The sequence below is a fragment of the Astyanax mexicanus genome, chromosome 20 (assembly GCF_023375975.1).
Source record: "Astyanax mexicanus isolate ESR-SI-001 chromosome 20, AstMex3_surface, whole genome shotgun sequence".
Lineage (NCBI taxonomy): Eukaryota > Metazoa > Chordata > Actinopteri > Characiformes > Acestrorhamphidae > Astyanax > Astyanax mexicanus.
In genome coordinates this window covers 29,515,705-29,541,460 of record NC_064427.1, presented here as the reverse complement: position 1 = coordinate 29,541,460, position 25,756 = coordinate 29,515,705, and the positions used below count along the sequence as shown (strand labels likewise).

The window sequence follows — 25,756 nt, the reverse complement described above, 5'->3', positions numbered from 1 at the left end:
AACACACATTGAGTGACATGTCGATGGGGATGATTTTCATTCTTTTTTGGACAACAGAAAAAGCCACCTGTAAAGTGTGGAAAGATATTCATTCAATCCCTCTAAACGGGGTAGTTAACAGATAAAAGTAAACAGTAAAAGGAGGATTTGAATGGCCTTTGTCTGAGCCTGGGCAACACAAACCCAACAGACGATCGCATGGGACCAAATAAAAGCTGAATTTTACTAGCAGTCTAGGCTGTGCGTGCTCCTGTTAGGCAGACCGTGGCCTTCATGCCGGCAGAGCCAGTGGGCCATTTGCATGGAAGGACCAGTTGAATGAAGAGACCAGATTCTCACTACCTGGCATGCAAAACCAGCCGGCCAGCAGTTAACACACACACACACACACATATGCACACACACAGGTGTGTCTGCTGCCCTGGCCTCCAGAGGTATGGAAATGAGCACTGAGATTTGTGCAGTCTAACCGCTGAGTAGGGTGAAGTACGCAGACACACACAAGCAGGTGGGACACCAGTAAAAGGATAATAGTCAGTGCACTGAAATATATGATCACTCTTAAGAAGGCCTTACACTGAGATACAGCTAAACTTATAGTTTAAGTAGCAAGTGCTCCTAACTAATTAGCTAGGTTATCTTCAACATAGTGGTAAGGAGGTGTGAGGCAAGTGGACTGAAGATGCCCCGTTCATTCCTGGTGAGGAGGAAGCAGTCAGTGTACACTGCCTGGATTTGGAGAGACCCCCAGAACCTACCTACCTGGACCAGCCCATCTACTATAGGTATTTTACAATTTAAAATAATGAATTCTAAGATATTATATAATTAAGGAATGCTCTGATTGTTCTAGTTTTACATATATAGATAATATCTGCATATATGCAGCTCAGAAAGGTTCTTATTACCATTTTTATTTTTACATGTAATATATTGCAATATTGCAATACCGGTATATATATTATTTGTGAGGAAATTACTTAGTTCATTTAATTTAAAAGGATTATTTATATGATTGACTTTGAAACTAAATGTAATCTGCAGATGTACCATACATTTATTATTGTTGTTGATGTTGTAGTAATTATTATTAATACGCCTATTACTGCCACTTCATTACTACACTACTGCTGCTACTACTATTAATAATAATAAATACAGATTACAACTTAGTATTCATTTAAATACTATTCACTAAAATCATAATTGTTTAAAATGCGGATTAAAGTTTAATCCTTTTAAACATGCTAAAATTTAAAGTTCCAACAGGTCCCTATGTCAGAAGTGATTAACAATCTATACTTATCTGAAATTTTTCATGTTGTCACTTTGTCACATTTTAAATTTCACTTACTAAAGAAATACAGTTCTTTGAAATCTGATCATTTTAAGAGCGTTAACATATTTAAACAAAAACCTGGAAATATCAAAATTATTTCAGATATTTGTATAGGCAACATATGTTTTCTTTTTCTTCACAACATTAATGTCATGATGAACAATTTAATATAGCCTACCCTAAAATAGAACCCAGTTGGACTTCACAATATATGCAACCATAAATTATACAATATTTACAATTGAATAACAAGAATTATATAATAAACCTAAGTTTAATTTGGTTAAACTTAATAAAATAAATGACTTTATTTAATTTAATTTATATAGCCATATCATCCCTCTTATTTTAATTGATCAGTGGTTTCCTTCCCTGCAGCAGCAGCAGAATCAGAAGTAAAGGCATTTGACAGCACAGACCTGCAGTTATTACAGACACCGAGCAACAATCCCTCTGGGCCGGTACTCACATCCAGCAGCACCGACCTGGAGTCAGCACACATTCCCGACAACAGAGACCCAGAACCGCGGAGCCCTCAGCGCTGCTGCCCGGAGCAGCCCAGCCAGAGCCCCTTTCAGCCACTGCCACTCCCCCTGTCCACAGCCTCCAGAATCAAGGTATCTCAGCTTACTTAAATAAACAAGCAAATGAGGCTAATCTCACACGCTTTCTTAAATTTAAATGAAATGTTACCTCACACCAAGTGTATTCCATCAGCCAAGACATGTTTGGAACCTGAAGTTTTTTCTTTATCTTTAAATTTGAGCTGAAAGCCTAACATAGCTAGCTAATAGCTTATAACAACAATTAGCTTTGTGATAACTTGTATTGCTAAATTCTATCACATTTTGTCTGGGTAAAATTAATGTTTCATCTTTGTTTTTTAGCTATATAACGTTAACTGTTTTGATCAGTTTTACAGAGGTTGTAGTTTTACAGAAACCATAAACAGGTTTATACAACTTGAACCAAATCAAATTACTTTAGGTTTATTGTCACATAAAAAAAGTTGTAAAGGTGTGAATATATCCACTCTGATGTTTACATAGAAGTGAATATAAATGTATGTAAAGTGGTGACAGAGATGTCAAATAACAAAGTACAAATACTTTTGTACCTTAGTAGAAATTTTGGCTATCTGTATTTTTATCTATGTCAATATTGTATCTTTATTTTTAATTCTAGTCCTTTACATTTTTTAAACAATTATCTGTATTTTCTACTACTCATTTTAAAAATAGCCTCGTTACTCCTATGTCATTTCAGCCTAAGCTTCTGTCCTTAACAGCATTTTGTCCCCTTACATCACTTTTTAATACTTTAAGTAGTTTTAAAACCAATAATTTTACTTGAGTAAAAAGCTTTTAAAAAGTATTTTAATCCCTAGTGTCTATACTTCTACCCGAGTAATGATTGTGAATACTTTTGGTCTTTGAATAGTGAGTGGAAAGAGACTATAGTAAGTGCAGGTGTGCAGATTAAGTTTGCATGGGGATATATATTGCAAATAAGATAATGCAGTTGATTGTCCAAAAAAAGGTTGCTAACTAGCATGGTATAAGCTTCTATTACTTTCTGCTTGCTACATTATCCTTATATGTCATATCCTTGTTACACTGTTTAAATTGGCTGATCTTACTTAAATCTTAATCTTACTGTCTCGCCATCTGTCTTTAGACTTCACCACCAAGTTCCAATGACTTCCTGTGCCCCGTGTGCCACAAGATTTTTCCACTGCAGCGAATGCTAACACGTCACCTAAAGTGCCACAGCCTTATCAAGAGGCACCCATGCAGGTACTGCGGCAAAGGCTTCAACGATACCTTCGACCTGAAGAGGCACATGCGTACACATACAGGTGATGCCTCAAGCTTGCACACACCCATTTTCCACTGCTCTGTCCACTGTGGGTGGTAATGATCTTGAGCAGCAGTATCAGAGCAGCATTCTTTAGATTCCATGAGATAGGACATGGCAAAGGAGCATTCAGTAAGAAATGAGGGCGAATATGTGAAATAGATACAGCAGTCCAATTTCAAAACACATCTATATTGGAGTAGCCTACCGTTTTATCTTGTTGCAGCCTGATCTTTTTAGAGACATGCCGAGGTTTTTTAGGCTGTGTAGCAGCTAAGATTTTAGCTAAACCAACCTGCTTTCTAGCTTCCATGCTGCAGCACCGCTCGCTTGTTGTTGTGTATTGGCAACCTCAGGGGTGGAGTTATTGTTGAGGAATGAGCAGCTGGCAGTCAGAAACAGAACAAACGCAGATACCATGACGTACTGCACAGTCCAAATAGGAACATACTGGCTAAAGCATTGCTGACAAGAGCTGCCAGTGCTTTAACTCAGCATGTTTCCTTAATATCTGATGATACATCCTGATCATTTTATCATTTACTACTAAAATTTTTTATCCTTATTGATCCTTTAAGTTGTTCCTTTCCCATCTTCTTGCAAGGCAATATACATTTATTAATGAACCATTCCTTAAAAGAATGTCAACACTTTATGCAGTATATTTGATAGTGGATCCTGTTTCTCACCTGCGCCCCCCTTTTGTGCAGGTATTCGACCATACAGGTGTGACCTGTGCGAGAAGGCCTTCACACAGCGCTGCTCACTGGAGTCACACCTGCGGAAGATCCACGGTGTGCGGCAGCAGTACGCCTACCGGCAGCGCCGCTCAAAGATCTTCGTGTGTGAGGACTGTGGCTTCACCTCCTGCCGGCCAGATGAGTACTTTCTGCATGTGCGCCAGAGACACCCAGATAGCCCCGCCCTGCGCAGGTACTACCGCAAACACCTGCAGGACACGCCCACCCAGCCCCAGATCTCGCCCTTCATGCTCTACCCCACCGCCGCCTTCTACATGTGAAGCTCAGCACCACTGCCCCTACTCAAGGAACGAGTGGAGGCAGGTTCAAGGCCATGCTGTTTTGCATACAAACACATAGATGCTGAAACATGAGCCAAATAACAGTGTATCAAATACTTTTATTTAAAAAAATGGCCCTTTTATTGTTTCATAACTTTATTCAAGTTTAGATATTTTATTTCTTTATGAACAGCGCATTACACACACAGACACACATACAAACTCTCTTTAAAGAGATTTCAAATATTTATTTTTAAAACATTTAATCTTTCTCTCAATAGTAAAGTGCGTGTCATCAGCTGTGAATTACAGTAAATAGGATGTTGACCAGGGGTAAATATTTATATATTTGTTAATAATGTTTGTATTTTAATAAAAGCCCTTCTCACCTTGTTTTGTTTAAAACTCAGCAAGCCTGTAAAATTCACAGTTACTAAAGTACAATTCTTCTGTAACACATCAATAAAAATATAATCCATTAATGACTTTGTCATGCCATAAACAGTAAAGTTATTCACTCAAGCATTTTAAAGGACAAATAGAAACAGCCCTAAGTAGCCCTATAGTAGCCTTATAATAAATAATTTCTCACTCAAAACTATAGTTTTCTGTGCAATATGTTTTAATACATTCTTTGTACAAAATATAATGCCAACTCTCTACAGAATTAAACTGTAATATATTATCAGTTTAGTATGCAGTGCATTAAAACAGCACACACAGCTTCAGTATATTTTTAACATGCTCTGTTGATGTCTGTTTTATATTGTTTTCTGTATTAGTGTAAAACAGACAATGTGGTCTAATTAGTTTCGACAGGGTATCCAGTAAAACACTTCCACTCTTAGGTTCTGGTCCTTTAGGCTGTGCTGTGAACTAAATAAAGGCAGTCTGAGATGCTTGTTCTGATAAAAAGGGGCAGCTTTACTAAAGTAGTAGAGAAGTATGGCACCACCTCCTGTCTCTATTGTGCAATTTCTGGTGGGAATTTTGGATTCATTTCTATTGAATAGAAATGAATGAAACCATGGTGTACATGTTTCTACAGTCATTGGTCTGGCTATAGGCTTTGAGCATTGCTTTTTTTTTTGGTATAGCTGGCAGACTAGCAAGTTAGCAGATTGAAGTGGTGAAGTTCAGAAAACTACTACATGGTTTGCTACATAGTGTAAACCACTTGAAAATGGCAAGTGGTATGATTCTGAAACATTTGAAGAAACAAACCTCTAAAGTTGTGTCATTAGCTTCTGTTATTCCGCCATTAGCTAATATAACAGTATCCGAAATGCTGATTCTGAGCTGGAAATCTCTTTAAACAAACTGACAATGTTGCACTGTCGTAAACTAACATGTTTCAAATCATAGTTTCTCTGAATGGCACTGAATCCTCTGAAATGGTCAACTTTACCAAAACACCCAAAGCTTTAGCTGGAATTATTATAATAGTGTTAAACATAGTGTTTAACATACCTTTGCACACTGAATCATGCCCATATAAGGAATACACCTTTTATGCTTCAGAACATGGATTGGCATGAATATATGCATTTTACAATGATTTGTTTTTCACTGATTTTTAAATGCATATTTTGTTTTTTATTTATATTTATATAAATTTATATACAGCTTCTAAAATACCAATGACTTTTCTTATATGGAACCACCCAGTCAATGAGGGCTTGTTAATGCTGGTGCTGAAATGTGTATTTAGGCCTCAGTGGTTGTTTTTCTATGGCCTCCTCTTGGTTCCAGCTAACTGTTAGCTAAGCCAGTGTGTGAGCCTGTGTGAGTAGTAGTGTCTGGTACTATTCCACCCTGATCACTGCGCTGCAGAGGGACATAAGTGCTTTGAAAAAGGAGTACAACAATCTGAGAGATCTCACACACCTTTCTTATTAAGAGTGCTTTGAAAATGGAGTATAAGTGCAATCATAAACGTGAAGTGTTCTTGCCACTGAACTCCAAGACCACCAGTGACACGTACAGTACTCCTGAATGTTACCATATTGGGTGTCAGTGAAGTGGTTTACACTGATGGTGCATACGCAGTCTGAAAACAGTGATACCAGTGCTAGACCTACACAGATGGTCAGACCGCTGGTCTTTACACAGTAGACCTCACGAGAGCTCAGAACTGCAGTGACGTTCCCACATCTGGAGCTCCCCGCCCTCGGCACACACCAGCAGGTACGACTCACACCTCACCTGTGGCCAACGCACCTTAAAAAAAAAGAAAAAAAGATGAAGGCTACGGTCACACCAACACCTAGCCTTACTGGTTCACATTCATGTTTGTTCACATTTACATTAAGTAAGTAAGCTTTATTTATATAGCACCTTTCTAGAGCACCTCACAAAGTGCTTTACAGACAGAAATAAAATACCTAATACATACATATACATATACATACATGAACACATATGCACATATACATATATACACATACACAAACATGCATACACATACATATAATAAATAAATACAATTAAATAAAAAAAGTAATCTAAAACACAAAAGAACAAACCAAAATATCAAGTAAAATAACAAATAAAAGAAGCAAATAATCAAGGTTCATGCCTTACTAAAAGCAAGAGAATAAAAATGGGTCTTTAAACGTTTCTTAAAAATATGTACCGAAGCTGAGAATTTGATGTCAGTGCGGAGATCATTTAATTACCACATATATACACACACACACGTTTTGAGCCAAATGTTTTATACAACAAAGTGACTATAATGCAAAAAGGTATTAATTATCATATTTTTAAATTCATTATTCAAATCATTCTTAAGCATTTAAACTTTAAATGTTTAATAATGTGATTTAACTAGTATCAGTTATTTGATGTTTATTACTGTTGTAAATACTTTGTGAGTTATTTGTGACCCTTATTGTAAAGTGTTACATAAAGTTTAATTGGAAAATTATGCTTTTTAAACAACACTTTGCAACTTAATTAGCACATATATGAATGAATATATAATAGAATATAAACACAATTACACCCTTTAAAAAAACATTGATGATAAATTGATTTATAAGTATACTCAAAACAAGACAAGAAGACAACCACATTCATCATACTTGGAATTTCGCCTCTGCATTTAACCATTTTTGTGGATTTTTAGATTGCTACATAATTTGAACACACGAACTGGGTGTCAAAATTTCTTGTTGAATGGACCGATAGAAATTCTTTAAAATGATCTGAAATACATTTACTTCCATTGAGTTAAGAAGGTTTTATCTCTCTCCAGTTAAGTTGTTGTGGCAGTTTGTCAAACCTACATAAATAAAATAAACTCACTTTTTGTACAGAGTCAATAAACAAACTTAAATGGGCTCTCCTTCCTAAGAAAAAACATAATGAACAATATTGAGATCAGCAAAAAAGAAGGAGGTGATTGCTACGAATGCTATATATTGTACAATAAGCCATTGCAGAAATGTTATATCTGAATAGAAATATGAAATATCTACAGAATGTTGCAACTGAATCCTATATTGTGAATGTGGTACACATGACTCAAATCTAATTAAAAGAACCATCTGATTTTGTGTTCACACGTCAATTCAGAGTGAACGGCATTCCAACAACCAAATCACATCATCCCCCTGAAGTGAGTGTGTACTGTATGAGCGTCACTTCACTCGAGATGTGGTAGCCGACACTCACCCTGTGAAAGAGCATCAGGTGGCGCAGAAGAGGCTTCACTAGTGGGTAGTGGCAGGCAGGGGGCACCACTGACTTCTGCAAACATCACATCAAGAGATCAATCAGTTCCACAGCTTTAAAAAAGAGCAAATAAAGAAAATGCCTTCATGCTTTAAGGCCTGCTTTTATAATTCCAGACCTCTTTTGTAATGTTCAGAGAATAATGCAGAGTGGTGATCAGCCATGCTAACTGCAGTATATTAGAAGGATAAAACTCATCCACAGAAACAGAAAGAGAAAAAGAAGGTGCTGAGAGGCACGCTTACATCCCCGACAGGCTCCGCACAGCGAGCAGGCAGAAAGACAGGTGGCAGGCGCACACACAGCTCTGTGGTGGGACGAGAAAGAGCTGTTAGTGCAGTCCTGTGGGAAAAGGATAGACTTACACAAACATATCCCATCTCCAATGACTAGCAGCACAGTTTTCTCCCTTTTACCAGACCCTAATTTAGCCGATCAATCAAGATATGTTAGCATTGGAAGCTAGCTACCTCTAAAAAGCTTGCAAATTGTACACCTTATATACCTTAATCATCACGTTTGCCTCAAAACAAACCCAGCAGTTAATTAATCTCAAACAGACTTGCTTGTCTGGCTTCTATGTAATAGTATGGCATACTATGATGTATAAAAACAGGCTAGTAGTTAAGCACGCTAGAAACAGCAGTCATATCCATACAGCGGCTCGTTTTTATCCACCATTTTTGCTTAATATTGTTTCAGATGACTAGAGATAACAGTGGCTGTCGGATTCATACTCAAACTAGAGAGTATTAGTAATTAGAGAACAATTATAATAAAAAAGCAACGAAAAACACAGGTGCACCACTGACTGAAAAAAGCCTACACAACAGTCCGACGTTCATTGCTATCTTGGCAACGTTCAACCTGCGTACACTCCTGCTTTTTACACACACAAGAACATGCAGCAGTGACCAACCCAACTTTTACATCAACAATTAACAGAATACATGATCAACTTCAAGATATTAGTCCATATTAGTGATAATGTACACAAAATTCTGGCACATTAATATCACCAATATAAATAAATTCAGCATGACTGTCAGCTGATATTAATATTAGTTTACTCAGATTCAAATTTGTATATACAACAGTATGTCACACAGTGTCAGAAACAAAAAAAGCACATAGGCAGCTCTAATTGAGCCTACCAAAAGGTTTAAGTAAGTGTAACACATTAATTGTGTACACATTAAAAGTGTAACAGGCCTGCAATTTGCTTACTTCTTACTTGTTAGCATCACTAGCTAATTTCATGTAGCTAATTTCAGAAGCCAAAATGGTTTTGGCAGATCGGCTACATTCAGGGCAGAGAGAAAACTGTGTAAACTGGATTTGTATCCAAACCATTACTTTAAAGTGGAATGTACAGCCAACTGTCGCAGACAAGAGGAGGAGAGTGATGCGTGAACGTGGGACTGCATGCGTGATTGACTGTGAGTGAGGCCACTGGGTGCCTGCTTCACACAAATAAAGCAGAAGGAGTGACTGTTGAGTTTGGATCTTCATGAGTGGCTTGTTGGAGTGAAAGCAGGAGGCAGTAGGAGGTGGTTGAGCCGCTGTGCTCTCTGGTCATGAGGCCCGATGAGACTGCAGAGCTCTCTTTGACTGGCATGTGCTGGTGGGGAACTCTTACTGTCCTATTCCTGGATGACACATTTATAACTGTTCTCTGAGAAAAAGCTTCAAACATATACATTCAAGAGTGACACAAAGCTGCACACAAGGATTTATGAGTGTGTGCGTCGGTTTGACAGTATTATAACATAGCATAAAGAAACAGTTGTCAACCATTTCTTTCTTATGGGAAAGATTCATTGTTATAGTTTTGTTCATTATTGTATGTTATTTTATTTTAAGTGCCTTCAACAAAATAAAGAAATATTGGTCTAAAAAAAACACATAAAATATTAATGTAAAAAAGGTTGTTTAAATGGTTGATTTATGGTTATTTGTTGGAAGAGCTCCACTAATGCAGAAAATATATATTACCTAAACTAATGACAATATACATTATTGATAACACTTTACAATAAGAGTCACAAATACTTGCGACAATAATAAACATTGTTCAATGGTTCAGTAATGTAAAAATAATCAACTGATTTAACAATATTGTCTGTTGACAATTAATAGACAATATTAAACATTGCTACATTTTAATGCTTAAGAATGTTGTAAACAATAATGATTTGGGACATTAGTTAAAAGTTAGGTGAGATATTCTGTCATAAGTACTGTTAATTAATGTAACCGTATTATACCTATTACAACCGTAGTGTTACCTATTACACAAAAAAAAAAATCAATTTTTTTTTTTACATAGCGCTGGACTTTATTTTTTATATACCTTTTTATTTCAAGGCAAATAATTATTTTTTCTAAATTTGTGTAATGTGTGTGGCCTCATATGTCTTGCCTTTTTGCTGTTGGTCCTTAAGTCTGCAGATTTCCTCTTGTAGGGCCTGCATGTCTTGCTCCAGCTCTTTGTTTCGCTCTTCGGCCTCTTGTAGCCGCCTACGTGAATGAAATCATTATTGAAAGGCTCAGAAGCAAGCATTACCAGCAGCAGCAGCAGAGGACAGAGGTATGAAAGAAGGGAAGATAGATCAGGTAGGACAATTTTAGGGAAAAAAATGAAATTTGTAAATACTGTAGTGGGCAGTAAAGAAGTGAACCATAATATATATGAGGTCTGGGACGAGTAAAAAAAAACATAGCAGCAAATCTGTGGGACAAGCAGGTCAGTATAAGTACTATACCGGTGTAGTTCCTGGGATTCCTTGTTGCTCTGCTCTGTCTCTGAGGTGAGTGAGGACTCTGTAATACTGTGTTCAGGGGCCAGAGGGAGCTCTCTCTGCAGTGGCATCTCAGCTGACAGAGGCTCCCTGAGCTGCCACACTTGACTCTGAAAAGTAAACACATGAACTCTCAATAATATCAACTGCCAGCAAAACCATCACCATCTCCAGCACCCGTCACCTGTAAGGCGCACCTAAAATCCTTTATTTTTCCCAAAAATTGACAGCACTTATAATCCAGTGCACTTTATGTACAAATTTTACCAGTCAGGTTGTGTCAGGCTGAAGTGCAGCATTATACAGAAGTTTCAGTGAAGTTTCTTCAGCAATGAGGCTGGAGCAGTATTAGCATTATCTGTAAACTGCAGTGCTAGATCTTTCACCATTCAGAGGTGAGTATATCGGACTGGAGCCTGTGCGTTTGCTGTGTTAAAACAAGTTACATGGGACGAACCGCTAGCTGATAGTACCTTGGGTTACCAGAACACTCAGGGTTCCTCAGTGTACCGGTGTCAGGCAGCGTTTACTGGCATTAAGTGCTGCTAAATGCAACTAGTGCTGCTACTAACAGCAACTAGCAATGCTGCTAACTGCACTGTTGAAAATATTGGAAAAGCTTACTGTAAATAAACGGAAGCGCTTTACTCACCCAAATACACAGTTTTCAAGAGAGAAATCTGTGTAGATTAACATCCAGCACTCATTGACTTCAAAAGAAAATGTTTTTTTTTTTAAGTATTAAAGTTTTGTTTACTTAGGCCCTTCCCCCAGCTTTCCCATTAGAAGAGAAACAGGGTGACACCCTTATTCCTTACTATTGTCACTTAAAATGCGCCTTATAATCTAGTGCACCTTATGTATAATAATAGACCAGAAAACAGATGTTTATTAATAGTGTGCCTTATAATACGGTGCACTTTATAGTCTGTAAAATACGGAACTGAACAATAAACTAATAATTGTAATTTATTCATCTGATTGGAAGTTTAAGTTGAAAAAGTTTGAAGTTCAAACTCTTAATAATTCACTGCTACAGTCATTACCTTGCCATGAGTATGCTGGCCAATGTTCAACCTCACTCACAAGATAACACCTCACAACTTCTACAACTTCTCAAACTGTCCCCTGAGGTAACAATGCAAAATTTCCTTTTAAATTGATTGAACTCTATTACTGAGCAAATGTGATGCAAGTTCCTCCATTGTGTTAATTTCCGCAGAAGGGTTGTGGTTGTGTTTGAGTCTGAGTGTTTCATACCAGTTTCTCCTGCAGGTACAGATGCTCTCTTGCCAACTGCTGGTCAATCTCCATCATGATTTCTTGGCTGCGGTCAACAGCGCCTGTTTCTCTGTTAATGGAGGATACCTATTAAATACTTATTAGAAAAAGGTGGACTTACTCACGCAGAGACCATGATGTTTAGGAATAAATACTGACCGGGTGGCTGTGTAAGAGTATCCAACAAAGGCTAAATGAACTCCGACGGGAGCCCTGTCCATTACATCAGTAAGAGTCTCCTGCAAACAGGGTTGATATGATGCATGGTGAAGTATTTTATTAATTTCATAAAGAAAAATATTGACAAAGACCAAACCAGAGAACTACAGAAAATATTCAGATACTGTTTCGCTGAGGCAGTCATCCAGCACGTCAAAGTTGGAGGTGTCTGTAGCGTTGGAGACTTCAGGCTGGTATGGAGCAGGCAGTCTGTGCAGGGCATTCCAGTCTATTCCTATGAAGAAAGGGTGACTCCTGAAGTCTGCTGAGCCGTTACATCCCAGTCTCTCAATCCTCTCACACAGCAACCCTGAGATCAGCGCCCGCGCCTCCTCTGAAATCTCCACAGCTCCTGGAGGGAACTCAAAATAATCCTGGAGACACACACATATATGGACATGGCTTTGTAACAGTAATCAGGATATGTTTATACACTCATTATCAAAGAAATAGTTGTAAAAATATTCACATGCAGAAGGAAGAGTCATGAGGATTGTAATACTATCAAGAAGGAAGATAAAGGTTACCAGGAACAATATACAGCTTTGGAAAATATTAAGAGACCACTTCAGTTTCTGAATCAGTTTCTCTAATTTTGCTATTTATAGGTAAATGTTTGAGTAAAATGAACATTGTTATTTTATTCTATAAACTACAAACAATATTATATATAATATTTCTCCTAAATTCCAAATGAAAATATGCAGAGCTTTCAGACCTCAAATAATGCAAAGAAAGCAATTTCATGTCCATAAGAGTTCAGAAATCCATATTTTGAGGAATAACCCTGGTTTTTAATCACAGTTATCATGCATCTTGGCATGTTCTCCTCCACCAGTCTTACACGCTGCTTTTGGATAACTTTATGCCACTTCTGGTGCATCTTCCTCCTGATTTTATTCCAGAGGTTTTCAATTTGGTAAAAGCAAAGAAACTCAATTTTTAAGTGGTTTCTTTTTTTTCCATACGGTGCCTCCACACACAGATTTGTTGGTTGTCACTGTCACTTTGTAACAGTTTTATTAAACTCACCAAGTTTATTACTGTCTGTTGATTCATTCTGGGTTCAAATGTTTTAATAAAGATGATTACAAAAAAAGATGATGATACAAAACTAAGAAACAGAGAAAGCTCCTTCTCTCTCTCTCACCTGGAAGTGTATAATTTTGGCGTATGTTTCAGATAGAGACTCTGCATAGAAGGGTGTGGTCCCCAACAGCATCTCATAGGCACATACACCAAGAGCCCACCAGTCACACTCCTTTCCATAGCCCCCTCCTCCCTCTACTGCACGCAGGATCTCTGGTGACAAATAGTCTGGAGTGCCTACAGCCAGTGAAGTGTGGACCTGTGCGCACGCACACACAGACATACACACACACACACCTGAAATCATACATCTGTAATCAGGTATGTATAGGTATATATCATTACTCTCATATTAATGCACCCTTAGCTATGCCCCTCATTGTGCCTGCACTAAATTGTGTTTAATCTCACCAAGCCATCGTCTTTTAGCTTCAAACAGGATCCAAAATCCCCCAGTCGCACATGACCATCTGCCGTCAGCAGGATATTATCAGGCTTTATGTCTCTACAAAGAAAATTATGAATATTATACTATCCCACAATAATTTATACACACACACGGACCAACACAAGGCACCTGTATATACCTGTGCACATATCCCAGTTTGTGGATAGAGTCGATGGCCATCACCATCTCCGCTAAGTAGAACTGACCCATGCCCTCAGGTATACGGTCACCAAACTTACTGAGTAACGTCAGCAGGTCTCCACCAACATAGTAATCCATGGCTAAATACTAAGACAGGGGGAGACAGAAAGCAAAGAAAGCAAAATATATTAATTTTTCATGATATATACTAATAATATATATAATGCATATAATGTATATTTAATATATTTAGTCTATTAGAAAAGTCAAATGCATACATTTTTTTCCCATATTTAGATCAGTCAAAATATATGTGCTTCTGTGGTTTTGAATAGAAGCTACTAGGACAATGTAGAATACAGGAAGCTTACAGACACAATTGACACACTTGCCTCAAATTGTATCATGCCCTATTAAATAAACACTAAATAGTACTCCACTGTTGTGTAGTTAAAGCAGCGTTTTGCAGGAATCAGATTTTTTTCGCTGCTGGGCTCTCCCTATAATGGAATGTACTACAGATGGAAAGATTGATCGACTATGTATCATATTCAGGTGATTTTCAGCCTAAACACACACCCGATATTTTTCTAATGTTGTAGTTCTGATTTTATGAGTTAATTACTGGTGGAGCTGCTTAAACACAGGGAGCTGCTGTACCTTATTCAACCACTAGATAGAACTCTGGAGCACAGCTGCAGCCACTCATTCATTAGCAGCCAGTCAGAGCTACAAGCTAAGCACTGCTTGCCTAGTCTGGAGTTAGTTTTTCTGCAATTTCTGCAGTTTATATATGTGTAGAACTAGCGTGCCTCATGGAGAAAAAGGATAAAGATTTTATCTCCACTAACCAAATAATACCACTCTCCAGAGTGCATCTTTTAGCTCGTACAGTGAGTAGCAGAGCTAATAAATGTCGCTAACCACAAACATTTTTTAGTGCTACATAAGCAGCATTTCTCAGTTGTGTTTCCAAGTTTCTCAGTTGGAGCTAAGCCTAAGAGTTATATTATTGCCGTTCTTATTAAAATAATAGCTTAGTTATATATTTTTAAACAGCCAGTGAGGCAGCCAGTGGCAGGATAAGTTAGCAGCGAGCTAAGTCCAGTTAACAACAACATTGGTGCTAGTCTTTCTATTTCAGTTCAGTAAAACATCCACATGATTTAAAGCTGTTATTTTAGGGTAAAACAACTTGAAGAAAGAGTTGCTAATGTGATTTCTGACAATATTTCACATTCTGATGCACTGTTATCTGTAAATAACATTGATTAAAATATCTATTAAAGCTTTAAGTTGGCAGCTACTACACAGCAGTATTTAACACTGGCGCATTTTCTATGTAGCATTAAATAAGCATGTTATTTGCACAGACATATTATTTTTTAGACATAAGCAATTCACTGGTAATAATGTGAATGGCATAGCTTGTAACGTGTTGTTTCAGACATGAGCATGTATAGTATCAGGCTTAACCTGAAAAAACACTTTTTACGAGTCAAACGTTACAAAACATTTGCTATTTTTGTCAGACCTGGTCTTGTTTGTGTGGAAATAACTGCCAAGGGGTGTCGCCAACATGGCTGCTGAGTGAACAAACATTCCTATTAGGACTTTGTTTTGCTAAGCAGATTTGGGGCAAGTGGAAGTGTATATGTTTAGTTTTATTTAATACAGATGTAATACACAGTTTCTGCTGAAACATACTAGATAATTGTCATCCTGGAAGGCATAGTGCAGCTCGGTGATCCAGCGCCGATCTCCTTTCAGCAAAACCTCTCTCTCCTCCTGATAGCATGCTGTCTGAATGTGGAGAGATGGGCAAAGTTGGAGGAGGAGAAAGAATATCTGAGGACGTGTAGAAGATTAAGGAGTGTATAGAGTGCATCACCTCTCCACGTTTCAACATGTCCCACTTGTTCATGATCTTTAGAGCGTAGACCTGCCGATTGCTGCGCATTCTCGCCACTGCAACCTGCAAGCACAGCGAGCATACAGTGTTTTCATGACTTGCTCATCAAGAGTACTAAAATAACGCAGTAAAGAAACACTATATTTATTTATAAATAGATCTGTGTTTATCACATTTATATATAGCAGTCTTTACTCACACTCAGTGCTAAAAATTAAACCCAGCAACAGGCTTCAACTTCTCACCTCACTGAAAGTCCCCCGGCCAATGACCTTCAGGATGTTGAAATCATCCCTCTTTATGCGTGTCTTCCTCACCTGTCTCACCAGAGGCTCCGCTGTGATGGGATGAGAGAGATGCAGTAATCTCAAATTATTGTGTAACTCAATTTGTCCCATTTTCCAAATATAATGTATCCTTACATTGAATTTATGAGGCTAATATTTAGTTGCTAACAAGTAATGTAAATAGCATCATTATAAATACAGGTCTTAATGAACCATTACATTACATTACATTTGACAGACGCTTTTGTCCAAAGCAATTTACAATAATTTGAAGAGCTCTGTCTTCAGGAGTTTCTTAACCATGTTAACTTAGATAAGCATAATTCTAGCTAGATTTGTGCATAGATATAGAGTTATATATTTATGTTTTAGAATTGTTTTAGATGTTTTTCATGTCAAATATTACAAATACAGAATAAAATGATTTAAGTACAGTTAAACCAAAAAGGAAATATGCAGTGTGTTGTAGGAAATAATAGTCAATTTATTTCTTTTTTTTTTCAGACTTATCACCAGATTTACAGAAAATTCCAGGATATGGATATGGCTTTTTTATCACTTAAATGAACTGTGGCATACAGTTCAGCGCTGAATGGTGCAAATATTAAAACATGAATGCATTTTCACAGAGTAAAAACAGTTACAATAAGGGGACAAAAGTCTTGCAATTCACCCCTCGAACACACACCAGCTGATGAAACTACAAATTACATCCCCTACTGTTAAACACACTTTAAGCAGCTCTGTTTGTGTTTGATATGCTGTATGAATTGTAGCTGCAACCTTTAAGCATGAACCCAACAACTAACAGGCGTTTTCCTGGAGACAAGACAGTGACAGTCATGTAAACTCTCCTTTGTCACTGTCTGCCTCCTGAATATGCTTGCTAAAGTGCCACTTGTGGAAAGGAACCAAAAATAGTACATTTAAAACATGTTTCACTGAAAGTACTGAAGCGCTGAATCACCCTGCAGGTTTTCACAGGATAAATATTAATATTTCCAATATTTAGTAAAACTTAGCCAGAGACCAATCATGTGTTAGCAGCTCATATTTCTCATCTTTTGCTCAAGTGGAAAGCAAACAGCTCGTCTGAAGTACACGCTCAGGTCGAGAAGGTGACAAAAGGCCAGGTGGCTTGCTTTTGCTGTTGGCAAGCAATGATGTGTCAGCAAATGTATACACTAATAATATTTTTAACCAATTTTAAACCTGTTAACTGTTAGCTACATTGATGCATTGTTGCCTCTGTTAGCCAAATCTGAGTCTGTTCTCCTGAGAACAAAAAACCTATAGTAGGTAGATCCACCCAAAAATAAAATATAATTGAATTATTGAACTGTTAATGAAAATAAAATGACAAATAGCTTTTTTTGTTTTCATTTTATTTTTAGCACAATTTATCAATGCTTAAGAGTATTAATAATTAAATTAGATTTTAATTTTACCAGGATATTTTTAAATTTAAAAACAAATGTCAAAAAGGTATTTACTTTTTCATTTAGGGCATTTCAATTCAGTTTTATTTTTGTCTGAATCTACCTCCCATCTATCAAATGCATCGCCGATATTTACTCAAATTTAACATATAAATATAAATATGAAATATCTTTGGTTATGGAGCTTTATTGAAGGATTCCAAGGCTTTTTAGGTTGGGTAGTATCTAATGCTGTTTCTGCTGCAGTTCTAGTTTGCCTGCTATTAAATTTCATACCTGGCAACCTGAGGCAATTGGAAAATGGCCATTGGGTGGCATTAGATGCAGAACAAAAAAAACTGCCCCAAAGCATACAAATTAAGCTAAAGCTCTGCTCTCAGAAGAGAGCACAAGTTAGCACAAATAATATATATCATACTGTTCCTTTGACTGAGGGGCCATGGCCTGGAGGTTTCTCTAGAAGCAAGGCCTACTAGAAAATGTTGTACCCCCCATTCCTCTTTAGGAGACAAGCCTATGCCTTTTTTACAGAAACAGATCCCGCACATAAAAAGACCAATCTATTCCCCTTTAAAAGCAAAGTGTTCAGAAATAGAACAGATGGTGCTAGGAATAGACTGCCACTGCTTAAGACTTTTTTAAGACAAGTTTTTCCAGTGCCTTGGATCGCAGACTCGTATACGCCGGCACACAGACACACATCCATGAGAGGAATGTGAGTGCAAGCAAGGCAACAGTGTAAACTGTTTTTGTGGAAAGAAGTTTCCAGAAGTGTTTCTCCACATCTCGAACACTCAGAGGCTTCCAGAAACTGGAGCAGGAGATCACTAGGAACACCATGGATCAGAGTAAAGTGACCAAGTGGGAGAGACAGAGATGGAGATGTCTGAGGGCATGAGAGCATGTTTTTAGCGTTGTTTTCAGTTAACAAACTAACAGTTCTGACTGCATATAGTTCTGACTGCAGGATTTTTGTGAGAAGTCAGATTTACACTGTTTTCCCATGAACTCAAATATACTCAATTAGCTAAGACTTGTTTGGTATTCAAAGTTTTCTTGCTGCAGCAACGAAGAACACTGTTACACAGTTTCAGAAACCACACAAGCCAGTTTGTACAATGCTAACTGTAAAAAATATACTTAAATTTCTATGTAGATCTGCTGTGGACCTTCAGTGCAAAACTTACTGTATACTCCAAAATCTTTTGCCTGACAAAACTCAGTAGGTTTTGTGTCTAAAGTGATATTTGGTCTCTTGAGTCACAGGGATAATTGTGCTCTGATGGCTTTTGTGAAACAATTCCTCTGCAGACTGCCTGTAAATATGCCGGTTTAATAAAGGTGAAGTACTCAGGAAATGCTACAGTTATGTTCCTGTGCAGGGGAACATCCTGCTTCTGCTCTACAAAACTCCACCTCTCAACCAAACATGCTCGTACCTCTCAACCTCAGTCACAGAGCAAAGCTCAGCCCACTCAAACATAGCCTTTACTAAGACTGTCAACTCTAACCTTTAGCTTCCATCAGAGGGGTGACTGATGCTGCCTATCCACTCCAGGCCTGTGGAAAGTTCAACGTGGGTCTGTTCACCACTCCCTTCCTTCTGTTTACCACTCAACCCCCCACGGACCACAGCCAAACAGCCTGCCAACCACATAAATGGAAATATCACTACAACACTGACAATGACACTAAATCTGTCTATGTGTTTGTGTGTGTTGTTGTCTCTCTCTCTGAAGCAAATACACTGTACAGTCGGGTTTTCATAAGCTTCAGGCCGTCTGATTGTCTGCCAGCAGCTGACCGGCTGACAGTGTGAGGGGGGGTTTGGAGTTTATTGTATCTAAATCAAAAATATCTCGGCCTTTGCTGGGGCTCTGCTCTGTCCAGTATGTCAGTGGTCAATGGTGTTCAAGCACCTGTTAGAGATGCCCAGAGATTCAGCTGTTCAAGCACATGCTTTTGGACACTCACACACACACACACACACACACACACAGAGACTGTATACACAGACTGTATATATAGATACATATACTGTATAAACAGCATAAAAACTAAAAAACTTGTGTAAGCAACCAAATGGGGAATTTTGTGTAAACTGAGTAAACACGCTGTTACCTAATTTTCAACAAAAGATGTAAAATGCCCATTCACCCCAATTTTTTGGTAAATATAACCTACACAAAAAAGCTGAGACACTTAAAAATAAGGTACATTTTACTTGCTGAAGGATGGCATAGCTGGCAGGCAATAAATCAAAATGGCCATCTTGCTTCTCTCATCAGGAAGTACACTGTCCGAAGTATTTTACATCTCCTTGTGGCGACATATATACAAAATATTGGAAATAATGATACTTAAGGAGTGTAACACAGAGAGTGTGTTTTTGCAGTCTGTCACACTTTGTGTGTGTGTGTTTGTGTATGTTGATTCTGGCCATGTCTGCTGCTTTTCACTCATGCAGCGATGGCCGACAGACCTCCATGTACGGAGTGGCCGGACCAATGTCAACACAGGCTGCCACAAGTGTGTGTGTGTGTGTGTGTGTGTGAACACATGGACGTGTCAGGGTCGGCTAAGTTTGTCATAAAAGGATGATAGTTGATCCTCCTGTGACTTTGTTTCACACTGATCCAGTCTGTTCATCGGACACACACACACACACACACACACACACACACACACACACACACACACACACACACACTTATACAAACACACATATCCAGAGCACAGAGAGAAAGTCTTGTGATGCACACAGTGTCTCTGGCGCACACTCTCACGGCCGCATGACCACATGACCTGAGAATAGCGTCTTCTTTCACGACCTTGTGCTTATGTTCACCTCCCAGCTACATCCTGCCTGAGCCAACTGCTGCTGCTCGATGAACTGTTACTAAGCAACTAAACACACACACACACACACAGACACACAACCATACCAAAGTTTTGAATCACTTGTCTCACTAAGAATCATTGATACTTTATATGTAGTAATAACTTAATGTCAGTTTAAACAATTACAGACTAGACACCGAAAGGTTGATGCTTTACTACATATTTTAGATATTTTGGAAACAATTAAAAGATGAAATGATAAATATGTGTCTCATATTGTAAACAGGGGTAAAAGGAACAGAGGAATTTGGCTTAAGGGAAAAGCATTAATATTATTTCAAACTTTTACTCAAGCAATATACTTCAAAAATGATAGAAGAAAAAATAAAAAGCTTAGAGCCACCCTCTTTAGTCTTCTCATCCTATAACATATGACTGGTTCTATGTACCAATAACACTTGTAATAATTTTAACCTGACCATACCCATCTAATCTCTCTTTATGCCCTAGAATGGACCAGGCTGTTTTAAGAATTTAACATTTTTCAGACGTTTCAGAAGTAAACACTGTCCTGTTAAGACTGATAAATGTAAACGGTCTTTGTTCTCACATATTGTGTCTCATTCTAATGACAGTTTGTGTTGAAACACTCTGTATGACTTCAGTATAGGCCTGTCACAATAATTATGTTATAGTCTTATCGCAAAATATATGGACATAAGCTCTATAATTTCAGTTGACATCGATATTGCCCATGGTGTTTACTAACGAGGATGGCACATTAACATCACTGCGCCTATATGGGTTTTATTTAATTTATGTTTTATTAATGATCTTATCTTGATATTTAAAAGGGAGTAACTGATTTAAAGTGGTCCAGATGCTGCCAAAATGATCTGAGATCACCAGTTTGAATCCTGAGTTAGGAGGTGTGTGCTAACCTTTGCCCTCTTAGTGCTATGTGTCCTTTGTGGGATCACAAAAACAATTAATTCAAAATAGGCTGTTTTTTCAACTAAGTTTGTATATTTATATATTAATGAAGAGTGAAATCTCTGTATAAAATGTGTGACATTACCAAGAACCAAATATCAAATTATTAAAATGCAATACTTTAAATACTTTAAAACATTTTAGACAGTATAGCTATATATTTTTATATATAGAATGATTACAACAATATTTAATATTATATTGCTCCATGATGCAGGTTTTGGGATGTTTAATGTTTAGTTTTCATTTTTTTTGTTTACAGTTCTGCTCATCATTTCTAAGTCATCTATCTCCTAAATCACCTTTTCAGCAATTATTTAAAGCTAGTAAACAGTACAGGATAGTACAGGAAGATGATAAATCCTGCACCTAACTACTGGAGTTCTACATAGGGTTCATTCCTTTACCCAATACTCTATACTGCCAATCGCTTATCTATAACTACATGACAATAACAAGACCCTCCACCTGATCCAATCCACAACATTTAATACTAACACAAAACACCTAACCATCCTTTCATCCATACACTTATCATCCATTATGCCGCAAGCTCATCACAGTTGTCATCAGGTAGGCACCTCCCTTCATCAGTGCTTTGCTAAACTAGGCCCACAACAGTCTGGGGTCCCAGATTTGCCCCCCCTCCTGGCCCACTACGTAACTTTTTAGCCTATTGGTAATATAAAAAATCATTGTCAGCATTGGCAGATTTGGAATAGAGGTATACATACACACAGAACACACACACCCTCACAGAAGGAATATGAGATAAGAAGGAATGGCACTGACCCCACTGTAGGAAGCGGCTGATGTATTTTTCTCTGGATGGGCTGGAAGACTGGAATTCCTGGTAGACGCCCACCAACAGGTCCAGTAGTGTCTGTAGGCCTACCGGGCCCGAGGCCCCACCCTCCCCAGCACCTCCAGACTCCCTCAGCACCTTCTCCCTTGGCACAGGGGCCTCTCGGGGCCCTGGGCCCGATGACATGGTGGCAGAGCACAGCTGAGGAGCTGCGTTCAGCCCCAGCTCTGATCCATATTAACCCCTGAAGAAATAGTGTCTGTTCCTGTTCCCACTGACCATAAATCTAACCCTACACTAACCCTAACTGTAACACACACTCTAATACACACACTTACATAGGCCTGAGTGCACCCTGTCCTCTGCTGTCCCACAGATGCTTAAGGTTTTAATGCCCCTCACAAATCAGTCTGCGTGTTTCTCTGTTTCTGTCTCTCTCTCTCGTTCTCGCCTTATTCTTCTCACCCCGTGTCTGTGAGTTTGTCAAGCAAGCAGTGATTCCAGTGCTGGCTCAAGCCCTTTTTTGGTGTGTCTCCCTCTCTCTCTCTTACTCTCCCTCGCTCTCTCTCTCTCTGTGGCTTTCTCTAGTGTTCTCTATTCTCTCTCCACCTTCCTCTCTCTTTCAGGTGCTGCTATTGTAATACACTAACCAGCTCTTCAGTTCCTGATTTGTCTCAGTTCCTCTTTCGGTACGGCTGCCTAACTTACTAACCTCTCACACTTTCCCAGCTGAAGTACAGGGGTCCATACAAATTCTGAGGAGACCCCAAAGCCTGGAGACCACTTTCCGATCCAGACGCCCACTTCATCCCATCCCTCCTTCATCAGTGTCCTCAACCCCGGTCCATGTGTTTCCTCTGTGTGGAGGCTCTGTCCTGACCAGCAACAGCTGCTGTGCTTGATTCTCTCTCCGAGGGTGGAACTCTCTCTCTTTCCTCTCTACTTGTTGCCCTCCCTCTGTTGTACTTTTCTACAGCACATTGCCTCCTCACCCCTCCTCTAGCTTTCCTCTGTTTATTAATACTCGCTGCCAGTTCCATGCACTCTCTCTGTGCTTATTCTCTTTCTCTTTTTCACCCCTCTAGATCAGGAAGCATCGTGGTTGGGCTCTTCTATGACTCTGAATCATTTTACATCACATCTGATGATGTTTGCATTTGATTGGTTGACAATACTTTGGTGTTTAGACAACGGACATGTAAAGGAGAATGATAGGGCAGACTATAAAAAGCAAATATTTACTTATTGCAGACTGTAGGTTTGTAATCTGTTTCTATGAATACTTTTTAGCCTCTTTTTACACTGTTCTTAGTTTTTCAATTGTCAGGACCACCACCAAGCAGGTATTATAGAGGTGGTGGATAATTCTCATTCTGACACTGACACAGCAGTGTCCAAAAGATTTCACAGGATTTTTGTGCCCAGAAATCTTTGCTCATTAAAATGAGATCTTACCCAAAACCGTACCTAATTAACATGTACAGCCCAATATTGTGTCTGTTTATTTTGTTCACAATTTTGTAGACACATTGCAGATAAATTTGAGTAAATTTAATGAGACTCTTGCCCAGAAATCTAATAAATAAATACATTCCTATATTAATAAAGTTGGTTTTAGAGACACCGTGCAGCAGTGAATTTAGTTTAGAAAACATCAGCCATTTGTTTGGGAATGGGCAAGTATTAAACCGCTAATACAATAACCTATACCAATAATGGTGGCTAGTTAGCTAGCTATGCAGTAGGACATACACAATAAATGTTGCTAAATTTATTAGGCAACAAGCTAACTACCTGAAACTGTAGGTTTTCACATTAAATGGCTTATTTGTCCAAGCTAGATTCGGCAGCTAGACCTTAGCTTGCTGGTGCACGAAGGCTAACTACCTGTTGTCTAGTCGGCGTTGTAGCTGGTTCCCGGGGTCACTAACGGCGCTTGCCTAATGCTCCAAGCCCGGCCAGCGGAGCCGAAATTACCGCTAGCCTGACGCTCTAAACCTTGTCGGCATTGGTCATGCTGCAAGCTTGCGCAATACTAATGCCGCTACCCCGGCGCTCCGTTCGGTGGGGTTACAAATGCGGTGGGGTTACAGATGCTCCAAGCCCGGTGGGTGGCGCCTTTAGGTAGCTAGCCCAGTGCTAGGTAGCCAGTCACTAATACCCCAGCGCTCCTAGCCCGGTGGGTGGGTCGCTAATGCCGCTTGCCCAACGCTAGCTAGCAGGCCAGGTCGGCGGCGCAGCTAATACCGCTAGCCCAACGCGATTGTTGGGCTACACCAGCGCTCCAATATCGGCGTCGCTAATGCCGCTTCGTGCTCGCTTCAAGCAATAGAATCGCCTCCGACGCTAACAGTATTATTTGGGTGGTGGATCTCAGCACTGCAGTGACACTGACATGTTTTTTTAATACTTTTTCAAGAAATAAATTCTTACTCTTATTATTCTTACTGTAGAAACATCTTAACATTACTGACTGGAGAAACATATTTTGACATACAATTTGCCATTTTTCTTAGGAATAAAAAATAATATTTTTATTAATATCAGTTTAAAATTTGTAGTAAAAACACTCAGAGTGGTAGCACACTTTGATAAGGTAATCAAGGTTCCTTCAATGAAAATATTGTCAACTTTATTAGCGACTAGACATACAGACATTAACAGAACAAACTGTGATTTCAAACAACTTGTATTAAGCTAAGCTGACATTGTATTAAGCTAAGCTAAGTTAAATTGTGAACAACAGACACCAAAGCATACAGCTGGGCATCTGGGCAGTACATTCTATTTGATGCCTGCCATTCGGTATGGTGACCTTAGGCTCATGTGTGACCTTTCTGTTCTCTTTTATTGACCATGCATGTCTGAATATTAAAAGATAGTATTTTGAAAAGGCATTTATTTTTGGAGAATAGGAGCTATCCAGAAATCCTTAGTTTTGCTAGCCAAGTCTCTGTTGACATTCTAAGTTGACATTTTAACGTCCGCTGAAAATGAATCTCAATGAAGCATTCCTTTGGCAGTGATTCCACTCAACTTAACATTGTTTTGAAGGAGACTATGATTTTGTTGTTTTATGTTTTTTTTTTTTTAAACAAATCTCACTGAAAGCGATTACATTAATCTAATATTTTTACAGGTAATATATTTTGTAAAGGTAACATTAAACCACCTTGAATTACACGGGATAAGAGGTTACATGGGATTTCTAATTTAGGCAACATCAGTTTGTATTTTTAATAATTAAAAAAACTTTTAATGAGATTTTCTATAAAAAAAAAGATTACATTTCGATTTACTGTAAGCTTATTTGCTTAAAAGTGACAGAGCTCTAAAACTGAATAAAAAAGGACTAAAACTGGCAAGAAAGCTGATGAGATATTTTTATTTAAGAGTGATTTTACCTTCATGAAAATGTTCTGTTTTGTCCATAGACCTATTCTAACTTGTGCAAAAAGAGGTAAAATATGTCCCCTTTAATTAGTTGTGTAATGGAAATGTATTAAATATTTTTGTGCAGAGATACTAATCTTGATATGATCTTA

At 38.3% G+C, this 25,756-nt stretch overlaps 2 protein-coding genes across 7 annotated transcripts; one reads left to right on the top strand and one right to left on the bottom strand.

Moving 5' to 3' along the window:
* The first annotated feature begins 682 nt into the window (after positions 1 to 682).
* On the top strand, positions 683 to 4,688 carry zgc:171929 (uncharacterized protein LOC100124596 homolog). The gene is made up of 4 exons (XM_049468535.1): positions 683 to 785; positions 1,700 to 1,956; positions 3,017 to 3,197; positions 3,907 to 4,688. Exons 1-4 carry the CDS (start codon positions 683 to 685, stop codon positions 4,215 to 4,217), a joined length of 852 nt encoding a protein of 283 aa, XP_049324492.1. The 3' UTR covers positions 4,218 to 4,688.
* On the bottom strand, positions 4,317 to 24,531 carry LOC103039616 (DM1 protein kinase). Of its 6 annotated transcripts, XM_022681308.2 has the most exons (16): positions 22,199 to 24,061; positions 16,092 to 16,183; positions 15,826 to 15,909; positions 15,642 to 15,737; positions 13,933 to 14,081; positions 13,757 to 13,850; positions 13,407 to 13,604; positions 12,382 to 12,630; positions 12,197 to 12,276; positions 12,017 to 12,107; positions 10,721 to 10,866; positions 10,378 to 10,475; positions 8,201 to 8,262; positions 7,896 to 7,970; positions 7,527 to 7,570; positions 6,350 to 6,437 (listed from the first exon to the last, which is right to left on the bottom strand). In XM_022681308.2, exons 1-15 carry the CDS (start codon positions 22,395 to 22,397, stop codon positions 7,553 to 7,555), a joined length of 1,731 nt encoding a protein of 576 aa, XP_022537029.2. In that variant the 5' UTR covers positions 22,398 to 24,061; the 3' UTR covers positions 6,350 to 6,437; positions 7,527 to 7,552. The 6 variants fall into 6 exon arrangements, with proteins under 6 accessions (XP_022537033.2, XP_007252512.3, XP_022537031.2 ...); XM_022681312.2 differs by lacking the exons at positions 7,527 to 7,570; positions 22,199 to 24,061 and adding an exon at positions 24,099 to 24,531 and having other exon boundaries at positions 4,317 to 6,437; XM_007252450.4 differs by lacking the exon at positions 7,527 to 7,570 and having other exon boundaries at positions 4,317 to 6,437; positions 22,199 to 24,060.
* Positions 24,532 to 25,756: the final 1,225 nt, after the last annotated feature.

Coding starts and splice junctions, on each gene's coding strand:
- zgc:171929 (XM_049468535.1), top strand. CDS start 683: ATGCCCCGTTCATTCCTGGTGAGGAGGAAGCAGTCAGTGTACACTGCC. Junction 786..1,699: donor GACCAGCCCATCTACTATAG/GTATTTTACAAT, acceptor TTAATTGATCAG/TGGTTTCCTTCCCTGCAGCA. Junction 3,198..3,906: donor GCACATGCGTACACATACAG/GTGATGCCTCAA, acceptor CCTTTTGTGCAG/GTATTCGACCATACAGGTGT.
- LOC103039616 (XM_007252450.4), bottom strand. CDS start 22,397: ATGTCATCGGGCCCAGGGCCCCGAGAGGCCCCTGTGCCAAGGGAGAAG. Junction 15,738..15,825: donor ACATGTTGAAACGTGGAGAG/GTGATGCACTCT, acceptor CTCCACATTCAG/ACAGCATGCTATCAGGAGGA. Junction 12,277..12,381: donor ATGACTGCCTCAGCGAAACA/GTATCTGAATAT, acceptor CCCTGTTTGCAG/GAGACTCTTACTGATGTAAT.